Source organism: Temnothorax longispinosus, chromosome 1 (genome assembly GCF_030848805.1).
Source record: "Temnothorax longispinosus isolate EJ_2023e chromosome 1, Tlon_JGU_v1, whole genome shotgun sequence".
NCBI lineage: Eukaryota > Metazoa > Arthropoda > Insecta > Hymenoptera > Formicidae > Temnothorax > Temnothorax longispinosus.
The window spans coordinates 22,223,529-22,238,019 of NC_092358.1; the positions used below are offsets into that span (position 1 = coordinate 22,223,529).

Genomic DNA, 14,491 nt, shown 5'->3' on the forward strand with positions numbered 1-14,491 from the left:
CGTTGCGTGTCCGCGTGATTGTAAAACACGATACGGAAAATGGGGGCAATCGAAGAAAAACTACGTCGAATATTTATTCTTTCCCTGTAATGAAATATGGAAACGTTGAATTAAAATGTTTTGCCGTTTAAGAATTCCCTCGCCGTAATAGAAACGCGATGCGCACATCGTTAAACCGTAATAAAATAATATCGCCGCCACCTTGCGTGTCACGGAACACTTCGTGCCGAGGGCATCATTCGAAGGCTCTGCTGCGCAAGAACGAAATGGTTCTCATATCTGCCGTTCACTCATAATACGCTCATGCAAATTAATCTACTGCGAAATCCATTTTCTGACCTTGGCGATACAAATACAATTTTACCTCTTTATAATCTTACACAAAATTGCAGAGCGGATAAAAAATTTTCTTTCAAAACAAAGATTCTCCATGGAATCTCCTTATGATTCATATTTTTATGGAAATATAAATTATTCTCTTTGCATTTCGTTAGTTATAATTAATAAATAAATGTAAAACATGATTTTGATAATAGAAAATAGTTTATATTAATATCAGGAGATAATTCATATTTATAATATTGTGACTTCTAGACAATCAATTATCACGATTAAGTCCCAATTTTTTAACTTATATTCTCATCATATAATTTCCCTTAAAAAAAAAAAGAATCGTATCGTTTTGATAAAATAAACAATAAATGCGATAATTGAATTGTCATCAACCTACATTCGCAGCAACTGCAGATTAAAATCAAGTGCGTCCTGTCAATCGCGCAGCTTGTCGACATTTGAAGGGTTCTTCATAATGCAGACACCGTTAAATGCTCACGCATCTCAATATACAAAGAGAAAGAAAGAAAAAAAGAAAGAAAAGAGAGAGAGAGAGAGAGAGAGAGAGAGAGAAGTAGAGAGAGGGAAGGGGAGAAAGAGAAAGACAGAGAGTGAGAGGGGGAAAGAGATGCAATAAGATAGTATTTCCCATTTACGCATGTCCCATCAACGCGTCGCAAAAAGCTGGAACTGACACGGTGTTTAATGGAAAGCCTTAGCTGTTAGATAAACATATAATAGAAGCTTTCAGACGTCGGTTACGTGATATTACGTGATAGGGCAACCAACCAGCGAATAACACGAAAATCGAGATACGATCACACGAGCGAATTGTATCATAAAAGACGAAAGGGAGTTAATGGAGTTATATACATTGAATCAGTAAACTTCCGTAGAGGTAGAGATATAAATAGAAATTGCGCTCTTCACGCATTGTTAATTATAAGTAGCTGCTTGAAAATAGCAGCTTAATATCGATATGTGTCCTATGCCTATTACGCTCAACAATGAATTTTTGAAGAATGCTAAATCAACGTACAGTTTTCTTCTCTCACGTAACTTTGTGAGGTATAGTGTTCTGTAGAAATAATGAACGAGCGTGGATATATTTATCACGTTACACAATAGCATACATGTTCTTTTGTAGATATATCAACCGAAAGTAAACCAACTGTCTCATGGTCTTATAGTCGAAAAACATCGATCATTACATTCTGTAGAGAGATGTATTCCAGAATTATGGTAAAAATTATATCACGTAAAAATTCTACCGCGATAGAAATTCCGCTTTTGTTTTCCAAGGGAAAATATTGGAACTTAGGGACGACATTGAACAAACTGAACAAATTACAACCGTTAACAAACACTGCGGTCTCTTTCTGTCAACCTCCCAAGAAAAGCAAATGGAACGTCATGAAAATTTCACAAACGCAATTTCTCGTGCGACACGTGCCGACTAGACCAACGCGATTATTCTTAATGAGAATATTTTTTTCCGTCCATTTAAGTTCTTTTTACGACGGGGTAAGATACCAAGTACCGACAAGCAATCGATTTTATGAATTAAAGAAGCAAGACATTAATTTCTACTGTGTCCATTGACCAATGCAATAAATAGCTTTGACGGAATAATTAATTATTACAATGTCTAAGAAGTTATAATGCCTTTCTTCTAATTAATGTATAGTAGCAGGACTAGTTAAAACCTTTCTAGAGAAATAATTTGCTAAGTGATTTGAATTTGACTTTAATAAAGAAGCATGCTTCAACATCAATATGTCTATGTGCTTTAGGATATTCTTACTGTTATGTAATAATAATAATTGCCGTTAATGTTAATTTATTATAACTATTATTGATTTTAATAATTTACAAAATTAATATACTTACTACTGCTATTTTTTGAAAATTTAAAACAATTTTGCTAAATTATTAATTCTGTACAATACATAAAAAATTCAAAATTTTAAGAGACAGATCTATATATATTCTATCACATTCTTTTGGCCGCAATATATAATTTCCGCACTTGATCAAAGTTTGATTAAGTTTATACTTCCATCAAAGAAACGACGTAAAAAGAAGCAAGATAAATCTTTGAAAAGCAATTCAATCAGTTTAGCCCTTGACGAAACTATGACCTATGATTATTCAAGCAAACAATAGTTTGGGAAGATTATCATACCTGTTGATATCTAAAGAGAAATGTTCATGCATCCCACATAGTTTAGGATATTTGATTAAATAAAACATGAAATATTTAAATTAAGTTATCTTAAAATATTAGCGTCCTTTAATAGATTATTGATTTTTGTACGTTCGCTATACATTGAAGTCGTACTGAAAGCTATTTGCTGCGACTCCAGATCGATAATGGAAACAATGGAAATGGGACATTTGCTGCTATGAGTTCGTCACACCTACCTAGTCTCTGCAATTGTCCCCCTGACGACTAATTTAAATTAATATGCATTTATATAATATTATATTACGTTACTTATTTTACATTTAAATTACTGAAAAGAAGCACAAAAGTATTTCTACGTAAATAAATAAAAAATAATTTGTAGATATTTCTAGATATGTACTAAAACAATTAGATTACAATTATTACGTGTAAAGAAGTTCATAATTTGAAGATATATCTTCATAATTTGAAGATGTCTCCATTTTAATATAAATGGAAATAATTAATGTAGGGAAAAACTTTATGTTTCGATTTTATGTTGTAAATTAAACTGTCGCCTTGTATTAAAATATTAGTTTAAATTAAATCGTACTTATGGATCGTACTCGTGCAATTCTGAAATTAAATTTATTTCTATCCAATGCTTTAGAAATGTTAAATTATTCAGTTTCAAGAGAGAAAATTCGCAATCGTGGAAAGCACGTGTCAACATAAGATAGCTCAAAAGATCAGTATCAGCTTAACAAGCCCGCGAGCTGTTTTTGAAATAAGCCACCCTAGTTCGAATAGGGCGTGCAGAGGACACGCGTGCGATCGATAGGCATGCACTATCTTTTCCTAAGCACGATCAATGGAGGCGTCTTATATAGAGGCGGTACGTTCTCGCTTTAGAATACCTCATGAGTAGTAATCAAATCGATTCCGCTTTATAATTCTTTGACATGTATTGCAAATTACAATACAGTTATTTTATTGACAAACTATTACGAAACTTAGGAAATTCTGTTATTATTTTTGTTTGTAATTTGCACGTGCATTGATTTTATTGATTTTTGAACGAGCAGTTAGGGATAAAACAGAACGCGTCAAGCTCGACTACAGACTTGATCACCGTTTGTTGTTAATGTCAATGTTACTTGATAATTCATCCAGATTCTTTGAGATTCGGCGTTTATATATATGTTTTTACAATTGCTTAAAATGCGTTTATATATGTTTTTTACAATTGCTAAATTTTATTTGCAGCGATAATAATAAAATTATACCTTATCCTGAATGAATCATCAGAGATTTTCATCGATGTGTAAGAAAAAGTACTTACCTGCAGCTGTTCTTGACGACGATACGCGTGCAGCATTAATTGCTTCCGCTCGTCTTCCGACATTAACGGCTCTCTCGCTGGTTTTCCAGATCCTCTCTTCTGTAGTTTTACGATCACCTTGGTCTTCTCGTTATTACCCACGAAGTCCTTTATCTTCTTCCCAGGTAATAATTCCTTCCCGGAGAACCACAGTTGAGCCAGTTGCACATCAATTACCTACAAGAAGTGCGTGCTTTTACACATGTCAGAGAAGATGTCGCCAATTTCTAGCTTAATTTCTTCGCGAACAACATATAAATTTAAAAAACGTTTTCCAGACTAAAATTCTTTTTAAACGCCCGTAAAATATTTTTTAAACGTTTAAAAAAACGATATTTAATTAAATTTCCCTATTACATATTATATAATAAACATTTTATAACTCTAAAGAGTGCTTAAAAAATTAGAATATTTTTCAAATGCCAGTTTTAAAGCGTTTGTGTTGTTTTATATTGTCATATCGTTCATCAATTTTCAAAAAACAATACCTCGAGAGATGCTTGAGTACCGGTGAGATCTTCGGTATTCTCAAACTCTTTACGTATCACGTCATGTGGCGGAAGTCCCATCGGATAAACGATTGTCACGGCGCCTCTTAACAAGTCCAGAGCTTCTTGGACTGTCTTCTGGGTAACCAATTTCTCTTGTTGCACTAATTTCTGCGAAATAACATTGAAGAATTTGTTGAACAGCCAGGAGTTTAGCAAGTGTAAAATGTGTATAACAAATAAAATTGGATTTACTTTCGATGTCATGGCACGTGCATCCTCGATAGTTTTCTTCAGCACCTCCTGCATCTTTTCGTTGGGTTGTCTACCGTTTCTACGACCTGTATTTATTTAAACTGCTTGTTAGTCTTAATCTATTATGTGAGATGCATACAATTTTAAATACAATCTAATTTATTTGCGCATTCTTAGCAAAATTTTATATTGCTAAGAATTGGTATCATTGAGATACAAATAAAATAGATAATTAATATTATAAATTATAAACTGATATACTAAAAAACATAATGAGTACATCATACTTTGCTTAATTTACTAGCTTGGTAGGCCCATATTTCACACTTCTAACCTTAGAAGATTAACTCACTCTTCGTCTCTTTCTAATATCCGTTTCTACCAACACCCGCCTTAATGTACATACGTTTTTTCGGTATCTTCTAAGTGCATACGTGGGTCTGTCACGTTCAACGCTATTTTTCTCTACCTTAAGGTATCTTAAAAAATCTAAAAAAATTCGTGAAACAGCTGTCTACATTGTAGTTGACGATTTTATAATCATTTTGATAAATATCGTTTATTTAATATTTTCTGACAAGCTTGCAAGTTTCACAGCTACAAACATCACTTAGCTCGGTCGCCGTAGACCCATGTATGCACCTTAAGGGTTAACTTCAATCTTGGTTTAACTTTTACCTTTTATCTGTCTCTAATTTTAAGAACTAGAAAAAGATGAAAAGTAAGTTAAACCGCGATTAAAGTTAATCTACATTGGTGGAAATGGACACAAGGGAGATGTTATAGGAAGAGACAGAGTGGAGTTAACCTAAGGTTAAAAGTTAACCGACGTTTGCGGAACTGGGCCAGTGGGCCTTAGATATTATTGAAAGAGACTCAAGCTCATTATCAATTATGAAAGACGTTCGTTTTTATATATTATAAAACCTATTGTCCGGTGTCGGCGAACAATATATGTTACATCGTTACATGTTACACACCGATCTTGTCTCTGTTGAAAGTCCAACCGCCCATGGGCACGCACTTGTCGGCCCATTCGTCCTTGAGCTTGAGCTCCTCAACCTGCTCGTCCGTGAGGCCCATTATGTCAGGCGGTAACATCACGCCGTGCTTAGCCAGCTCCTCGATCTCTATTTTTCACGAAAGAGACAGCCGTGAGAAGACGAGCGTACGAGAGGGAGAGTGAGCGCGCGACCGCGGCCAAGTTTTAAGTCCGTATAATTATTCCGCGTGACTAATATCACACCGATGCTCAGGATAGATGGGTTCATAAACTCAGGCAACTCGACTTTCTTATTACACGCTGTTATTACCGGCCGCGAGTGTGCCCCGAAGAGATAATCGCTAATGGATTTTTCACGTTGATATTCCGACTGCGAGGCCAGGGCAGGGTCTGACGCCGCGGTTCGCCGGTTCACCTCGTGCCACAAAAGCTCGTAAAAAAAGCGTAAAAAAAAAAAAACAATCGGTTCTGTCCTCGTTGCTGCTTGTACTTGACTTAGAAATACTGTTCAACATTTTCTATAGCTTTGCTCCAAATTACTGAATATTAATTCTATATAAGAAGGCAACAGTATCAATTACGATAGTCTATATTGAAAGGATTTCATGCTCGTCCGGTATATTAAATCTTATATAAATAAGTAGACTCAAAGAATGATTTTCTTTATTTTTTAAATTATTAAAATAGAATTATCAAAATAACCGAAATAATTCGGAATTTCAAAAACGTATATTTTATCCTGCTCTATAATAAGTACTTAGAATAACTTGCTTTTGTGAAGAATACATATAATAAATTTACCATAACAAATTCTCGAAATCTTTAAACGACCATTGTAGATCACTGCGATGTCACATACGACATCGTCCACACTCGCCTCCACGTGGGTATCATATAAAAATTGACTGTCGTCACCTTTCTTCACGTGTAATCTCACCATTTCTGTTCGGGTTGGAACTTTTGATCAAGACTGAAATTTCTGCTCGATAAGATTAACGTACTAAGTCGCAATTTAATATCTTCGCTAACTCGAGATTTTTAATTGAGACAATGAATATATTATGACTATCAGTTCGATTTAAATGTTAAAATATTCGGCTAAGTGCATCCAGCGAGTTGTTATGAGGAACCACGAGGAACTAAACAAGTCCAAGTATCCAACATATATTCATATTCACCCAACAAAAGCAGCCTGAACGACAGGAAGGGTCCATGGTAACACAAGCTATCGATTAAACAATGCGAATATAGCTGGCTATCAATCTGAAAGAAATTGGAATGAAAAGGTCGTATATGCTAAATGCTGAAAGAAAAATGAGAATGACCAGACAAACAATAAAAGGGAGACGGATCGATAAAAGAATAGGAAGATATCACTTAATGAGTATATAACTTTGTGTTGCTCATTATTATATAATATACATATTTACATTCTAGTGGAACACGGATTACAAGAATAAAGACGTTCATATATCGTTACAAATATGAAGAAACGTCGACGACGAATCTCTATTGTCATCGCGCTTCTACTGACGTTTTTGACACAAAAATATGATATATTTGTATGATTACTTAACGTCGATATATAATATATATAGTAGCAATTAATAATATATTTTTTAAATATCCTCGGCGCAACGCTGCACAATAAAAATCTATGTCGTAATCCATAATTCTCGGCTATAATGTAAGTGACTAGTATTTACGTTAAAATACACTTAGAGTTTCAATTCGATGAGGTGCATCTTACGCAGGTCATTTTCTGTTTGAGGTCCAAACAAAGGTGATCCATGGACGTAACAAACGAATTGGTATTGATCCGTCTCATTTCGACATATCAAATAAAGTTTTGTCGCATTACAAATTATCATTGAGCAACGCGCTGATGCACGATGGAACTTGGCATTCTCTTTCCTTACATTTTTGTCACTTTTATTTCGCACGGCTAACATTCCGTTCGGTTATTTGTTACGCCCACGAGATGGTCCCTATAGTAATTGTTGCATACGGACATGTCAAACAATTAAACATCCTAAGCGCGTGTCTTTAAAGTCGCGGGCGCAATTGGTCGGCTCGCAACGATTCCGGAACAAACACGGCGAAAACGGATATTTTTTTTTTTTTCATTTTCATAATTCATAACTCTTAACATCGATACGAGTAACAATGATAATTGCTTATGTCGAGCGGAGTCGTTCGCCACTCGCATGACAGAACAACGAGATTTGGATACTTATGTTTTACTCAAAATCCTTTCGCATTGCTTGAACTGCCGCGGCGATCGTGACCCCGGCGGTAAATCTAACGATAACGAGCAGAACTGCACGGTGCACTGATTTGTTTACGTCAATCGCTACACGCGGAATATTTTTAATCTCACAAAACTAAAGAAATTTCGAATATTTTATCGATTATAAGTCAAAAAAGTAAAATTGTTTGATGTTGTAAAATAATAGATATAATCGAGACATTTTCTCGAAAAGTTGTAGCCACAAATTATTTTTGCTTAACTGTATCCTCATGACGTATTTTTCCACACAACAGACAAATGGTGTGCGAAGCAGCGCATCGTGCAATTCCGACAATGAAACGACGTAATCTCTTTTACATACATGTAACAAACACGTGCTTATAAGAGCACATTTATAAATAGACACACGTGTAAATGCGTACGCGACATTTACTTATTCGCTCGTCTATGTGTGGCAACATTTATGAGAGAGGAAGGAAATTCCTCAATCGAGACATATGCCAACTACTACTTGTGATACACTATGTGATAGAAAAATTGGCATTTGGTCCAACAAAAATATACGAAATGCATATGAAATTTGTATTTTCAGACAGCACCCTATCTAGGCTTCATCCCATTTTTAGGAACCTGACGGAAACATTAATCGATCAACATTGTCATTACAAATGTATTGCGTACGAATACCGTCAACTTAGATGCGGTTTCATTTACAGCTTTCGCTGTAACTAATTGGTGCATTCTACAAGTCTGAATGATCCTGTATAGCGACATTTTATTCTGACAAAACTCGGTCCCACGGATTCATTTGTTCATCTTAAAATTTTCATCAGTTATGGAAAAATGTTTGACACCAAAGTCTAATAATAAAATTTTGCTGCACTAAGAAATAAAATATTTAAAAAACAATTTCAGTTATATTGTAATCTCTATATTATAGTTTGTAAAAGTCGAAACAATGACATTTTATATTAGGAAGTTTTTATTGATTAAGATGTTATGAGAAAATATAGTTAATATCATTTCTTATCTTGGTCGTGCTTTCACATATCTCTATATCTTATTTTTATCGAAAATATGAACTTGCTACAGTATGGAATAAACCCATGGAGTCGCTATTCTCATATAAACACATACACATAGTCGTCGAAAACACCGAATGACGTTCATCTTCTATCACACAACCGGAAGCGTTTATATTTATCGACCGATTTTTCGATCTTTTAGCATTAAAATGCGATCAAATTAAAAAACTGCAGCGTGACGCGATTTCAGGAATCACTGCGATCGGAATTTGATAGAATTGATAAATTCTCAAACAACAACAACATTAAAATTGCAAAAATAACGTGTCGTCCTTTGTATCCCAAAATAGCTGATTTCGACACGCGTGAGCCATCTTCATTATTAAAATTGCTGACTGAGATTGTTCATTCTCATTCTTTATATCCCGCCCCTTCCAACTTTCATGACAAACGGACGGTAAGATCTTTGGACAGTAAACGCGCGTCATACGGGGCATTCTATTACTATACTACTATATGATAAAATAGATTGCTTATCTCAAGTTCAAAAACATTTGCTGAACAAAGCTAACTACGACATCGGTGGGTTTTGGTTACTGATCGATCGAGATTATTCTTCATCGATGGTAGGCTGGACTTGTAGTGCGTCCTTTAGGAGCCTGTGGTCATACTGCTCGTCGGGTACTTGAAGAGTGGACATAGAGGAGGTGGAGGAAGAGGCGGAGGAAGAAGAGGAGGAAGGAAAGGAAGAACCGTGCAACGATACCTGTTGCACGGTACCCTGTTCTCAAACTTTGCTTTCGGGCCCATCGGTGGTATGCTTGAAAGAATTACGGATTTTGCTTAAGTGAAGAGCAGCGATGTGTCCGTAGCTCTTATTGTACCATTCAGGTGTGCGACCCCTGAAAACAAAATTATTCCAATTGGATTTTTGTCTAATCCCAAGTTTATTTAGTCTTGTAATTTATTTCAAATAAATTATATATAATAAAATAAATAATTAATTTGAAATAAATAAAAATAAATAATTTGCTTTAAGTAAATTTTTGTAAAATACTTCTAAGTAAACGTTAAGAGAGTCGAAGAAGATTAAAATTATTCAAAAAATATTACTTTGTATCGACTCTGGATAAATGCATAATGCGGGATTTGCCGCTGCCACATGGTTCGATAAGATAACGTGAGGCCAAAACGATGCCACGAGTTCCTCCGAGCATGACAGGGGCGTCTGGATGTTGCACGGATGTTTCGACAATGACGCAAGCACCTTTGGGAAGATCGTTCCGCCAGGATCTGCAAAAATTAATTATACTCGTTAGAAACTGTAAACATTTTTGTAAATAATTCAAATTCTCGGAAAATAAAATATTTATTTATAAAAATACAATAATGCTAAATTGTGTTTATGCATGTATAAAGAGGAAGAATAAATAATTTAAATATGACAAATGACGTAATTTAATAATTTTATTAAAGCTTACCTTACTACACAATAATCTCGAGCGGGCAGCGGACTCATGTTCCCGGTGGCGTATTGGAAGACCTCGACATTGGTGTCCAGCTTGGTCACCAGTCTGTATTTTAAAAGTTGCGGATCCCAGATGTGTCTTTCTCTCAGCACACGATGTAACAGCTCATTTGGCGGAGCTTCGACTTCGGTTGACACTCGCCAGAGACGAAGCGGGTGTCCATCGCCGACCTTTTTGTACGCCATTTCTACGCTATTGTCGGCAGGATTGCTTACCGTGACCCAGCCGCGACTTCTGCTAGAACGGATTGCAGTCTCTGTTTAGCGCGTGCGCATCCTTTATTATTCTATTTATATTATTTACTCATTTGACTTGTTAGACTCAATATACTGTATCTTTCATACTCTTTCTTTCATTATATTTATATTTAATTTAAAAACATATAGACCCGTATTCTCAGTTCACTTTTATTGATAAAAACGCACTTTTATTTTTGAAATACCATAGTATATGTAATGTAAACTATAGAATCTCAGAATTAAAAGCAAACTGAGAATACGGACCATTATGTATTTTTAAAAATTCTAAAATTTTTATCCGCTTACATTAATTTTATTTTTAACATTATTTACTTTCACGTATGAATTAAACATAATGATGATATGTACTAACTTTTCTCGCGCTTCCTTCAGCAACGCCGTGGTGCAGGCGTACAGGTAACCCCTCCAATCCTGCTTCAATTCCGAGCCGAGTTCCTCCAGCGCAACCGGAATGCTCTCTTCCATGTAATTAAAGTGACACTGCGTCAGCATGTCCGACGAGACCTGAAAGAACCGGAAGAGGCTTGAACCCGTGCCCATCCCACTCGTTCGCGCGCCTAGGATCGAACCGAACCCGCGAGCGATCGCGATCGACGAATGACGACGCTTCGGCACTCACCATGAATAATTCACGATGCAACTTGACCAGATACAGAAGACAGTCGTGAGCGGCTTTGTTTTCCGACAGTTCCCGCTGATCGGGAATGCCCACGGTCTTTCGCCTACGTGGCGACACGCTGCTCGACCTGTTGGTCACGTTCGTGTTGCTGTGGTTGAAATGGAACAGGCTCGGGGCTAGACACACGGCCAGATTCGAGGCTGTCATTTGGTTGTAGGGCGAGTTGCTGGCGACGTGATTGAGGAAGTCGAGCAGAGTCTCTAACGCCTCACGATGTTCATCCGGAAGCAGCAACAGGACGCACTGCACAGCATCAGGTCGCAACTCCACCGGTACATCTGCGAAAAAAAAGCGATCCATTGCAAAGTCACGTTTCCCTCTTCGAGCGGTCTGTAAACTAGAAAACAAGCTAGCAAGAATCGCGCATACTTACGTTGAAAGATGGCGATAAACGTCTCCGAGAGCTTGTTCGTCAGCAGAGCCTCCGGCAACTCCCTGAAATACTGTTTGACAAGATCGGCGACGTCGAACGCCTGCTGCCCGTCAAAATTGATATTGTCTCCCTGGGTCTCCGTCATAATTTTCAGCTTCTGTATCCTCGACTTGACGCCGCTCTTTCTGAAGATGCCCACCTGATCCAGAGCGTTGGCTCTCAGCCATCTCAGAGCGATCTGGATACACTTAGGTAGAGCTTGACCGGTTCTCTGTAGAGACAGCAAGAGCGGCACTCCGAAGACCGTCTTGTCCTTGTAATCAGGCGTCTTGATTTTCCTGATGAACTTCGGAAGCTCCCAGTTCCAACCGGTGCGATGAGTCGGACAGTACCGTTCCATGCACGCCGTGAGTTTCAACAACGCCAGTTTCCTCAGGACCAGAAGTTGTCCGCACGACATGGAAGCCATCGCTCTAGGACACAACGGGTCCAAGGGTTCGGGGTAGAGCGACCCTCTCTGGAAACTGTGCCACCTGACAACGGTGCCCTGCTTGTGCCTAGGCGATTCCTCTTCCGGTTCGGAGTCCCTACTGGCCACGGTGGAGCCACTCTCTTGACTGCCGGCTAATTCAGAGCTCCTGGACCTGGATTTTTCTCGGTAGACTGTTACCTCCTTAGACAGCGACTTGTCCCTATGCGAGTCGTCGCGGCGTCGGAAGCTCTTGCGCATCTTGTCCTCCCGCTTCGAGGTCGCCGCCTTTTCCTCCTTGTCCTGCGCGAGCTTGTCGCGATACCTCTGCGACTCCTTGCCGAGGTTCAGGCTGCCGCCGCGGGTATTAATCGGTGCGTTCTTCGCCGGCGTGGAATTTTGAGAGCGCTCCTTGGAACTTTGTGAACGCACGGTCACGAACTCCAGCACCTTCGCGTGGTTGCTGTTAGCGTCGCGGAAGTACCGATGTCGCCAGTTCGTCGGCTGGCATTCGGAGTCGCTCAGCGCGCCCTGGTCCTCTCTGCCGCGATGTAGAAATCGGCGGGCGCGATTCATCTTCGTGCGGGTCGGCTTCGGTGTCGGTCCACCGCCCTGCGAACCGTCCGAGCAGTAGCTGGAGGAGTCGTCGCCGAAGGGGCTGGGCGCGTTCGCCAGCGGCGACGGCGGTAAATGATAGGGTGAGGCCGGGAGGGTGACCGGCGAGCCGGGAATTTGCAGAGACCCGGCCGACAGGAGTTCGTTGAAGGAGACCGGTGCCGGCCCCGTGGGCGACACGTCCACGCAGTTCAGCTCCTTCATCTTCTGCTGCATGGACATCACGTCGAGCACCTGGGGTCCGCTGATCACCACCCCGTCGCGATTCTGGCGCTTCCGCCGCCGCGACTTCAGGGACTCGACGCGCCTAAGGAAAGCCTTCGCGCCGTCCCGCAGCCTCTCCGAGCCGGACCTGCGAAATCGCGTGCCGTTCTCGTCGGGCACGGTTCCCGGTGGCAAACTGCCGTACCGCAGATTCTCCAGCATGGTGTCTTCCGCCTCTTCCGCCTCCAGACGATCCTCGATGGAATCGTCCTCGGACGCGGCGTTCTGCCCGGCGATCGCCTGCAGCCTCTCGACGTTCGCCGGTGTTACGTCGCCTATGCGCGACCAGCGTCTCGTCTTTTTCTCGAAGGTCCATTTTTCGCTCAAGGCGCACTGCGTGTCCTCGTCGGATTCGTCACCGCCACCACTCTGTATCATAAATAACGACACAAAATTTAAAATAAAACGAGTTTTATATATATAACAACCAATATATTATGATAATTATAATATATATCAACATGATATTTCCTTGAAGTTGTATTACGATGTTCTATAATAAGTAATAAAATTTTTAAAAATAGTTTATTAATTTTAGCCACGGCTAAAGCATTAGATTTGAACCGATTACTATAATTACTATACTATATTTATAACAAGAGTGTCATAGTTATTCTGATTGACCTAAATTTATAAGCAAAAAACGCTGGCAAAATGTGATTCACCAGTCTGAATCACGATCCGGATCCAGCTGAATCTGGATCCGGGAACTCGATTCGAACGAGAATTCCATTCGTACGTGCGGCTTTCGCGAGCGGGGGGGGGGCCTTCGAGCCCATTTATTTCGCGCGGAGGATAATCCTGTCGCGCGCAAGGTGCGATTCCGGCAAGCACAAAGTAAGTAATAAACTAGCCGGTCGGCGCGTGTAATCCGTAAAAGCCTGGGCGTTTCTTCCGCGGGATTACGGCGGACTAACAAAGTGGGCCCGAAAGAACATATGTGACTCAACGTTATCCGACGTTTATACGGGAAAGAAACGTTACGCTCGAAATAAATGATACTTATCGAACGCTTAACGAACGATGGTGTTTCGTAATCGGTTCGTAAGCAACGAAATTAAGGATCGCCGGCCATTGGAGAACAGGCGGATCGCGCCCAGTGCTCTATAATTAATTGTAGAAAGTCTTCCGTGCGCACTTTTACCGCTCGTAATCGGCGATGGGGTTCTTGAGGTCGCAAGTCAAGCATTTCTGCTGCCCTCGATAGTAAAGAGAAAAAAGAAATTGCCGGCTCGATAACCACGAGGTCATCAGCTCGCGTAATAAGAATTGAACGGTTTCCGAAGGAAACCGTCAGACCGGGAGATTTTTCGACGGAAGTCGCTATTATCATGTTAACTATGCGTATCAACAAGGTAAAAGGAAAATTTTATTATTTTATGAAATCAGAATATTGCCA

The 14,491-nt window shown here is 39.3% G+C and overlaps 2 protein-coding genes across 3 annotated transcripts in view; both read right to left on the minus strand.

The window, feature by feature from the left end:
• Positions 1-44: 44 nt before the first annotated feature.
• LOC139817857 (cilia- and flagella-associated protein 298-like) lies at positions 45-6,878 on the minus strand. Its single transcript, XM_071786142.1, has 5 exons — positions 6,429-6,878; positions 5,605-5,754; positions 4,625-4,710; positions 4,370-4,540; positions 45-4,058 (listed from the first exon to the last, which is right to left on the minus strand). Exons 1-5 carry the CDS (start codon positions 6,565-6,567, stop codon positions 3,750-3,752), a joined length of 855 nt encoding a protein of 284 aa, XP_071642243.1. The 5' UTR covers positions 6,568-6,878; the 3' UTR covers positions 45-3,749.
• A 138-nt stretch (positions 6,879-7,016) lies between these two features.
• Positions 7,017-14,491, minus strand: part of Cv-c (crossveinless c) — a 207,842-nt gene continuing 200,367 nt past the window's right edge. Inside the window, exons 11-16 of one of the 2 annotated variants that reach the window (XM_071786013.1) lie at positions 11,745-13,461; positions 11,312-11,649; positions 11,045-11,196; positions 10,385-10,669; positions 10,017-10,196; positions 7,017-9,805 (exon numbers count right to left, since the gene is read on the minus strand). In XM_071786013.1, the coding sequence (XP_071642114.1) occupies positions 9,691-9,805; positions 10,017-10,196; positions 10,385-10,669; positions 11,045-11,196; positions 11,312-11,649; positions 11,745-13,461 (2,787 nt within the window). In that variant the 3' untranslated portion in view covers positions 7,017-9,690. The remainder of the gene's footprint in view (positions 9,806-10,016; positions 10,197-10,384; positions 10,670-11,044; positions 11,197-11,311; positions 11,650-11,744; positions 13,462-14,491) is intronic. The other variant, XM_071786022.1, reaches the window with a different exon arrangement.

What these genes read in the sequence shown, in the direction of transcription:
- LOC139817857 (XM_071786142.1), bottom strand. Translation starts at nt 6,567, where the DNA reads ATGGTGAGATTACACGTGAAGAAAGGTGACGACAGTCAATTTTTATAT. An exon ending in TTTCAACAGAGACAAGATCG is followed by an intron (nt 4,711 to 5,604) that starts GTGTGTAACATG and finishes AAATAAATACAG; the next exon opens with GTCGTAGAAACGGTAGACAA. An exon ending in GTACTCAAGCATCTCTCGAG is followed by an intron (nt 4,059 to 4,369) that starts GTATTGTTTTTT and finishes CACTTCTTGTAG; the next exon opens with GTAATTGATGTGCAACTGGC.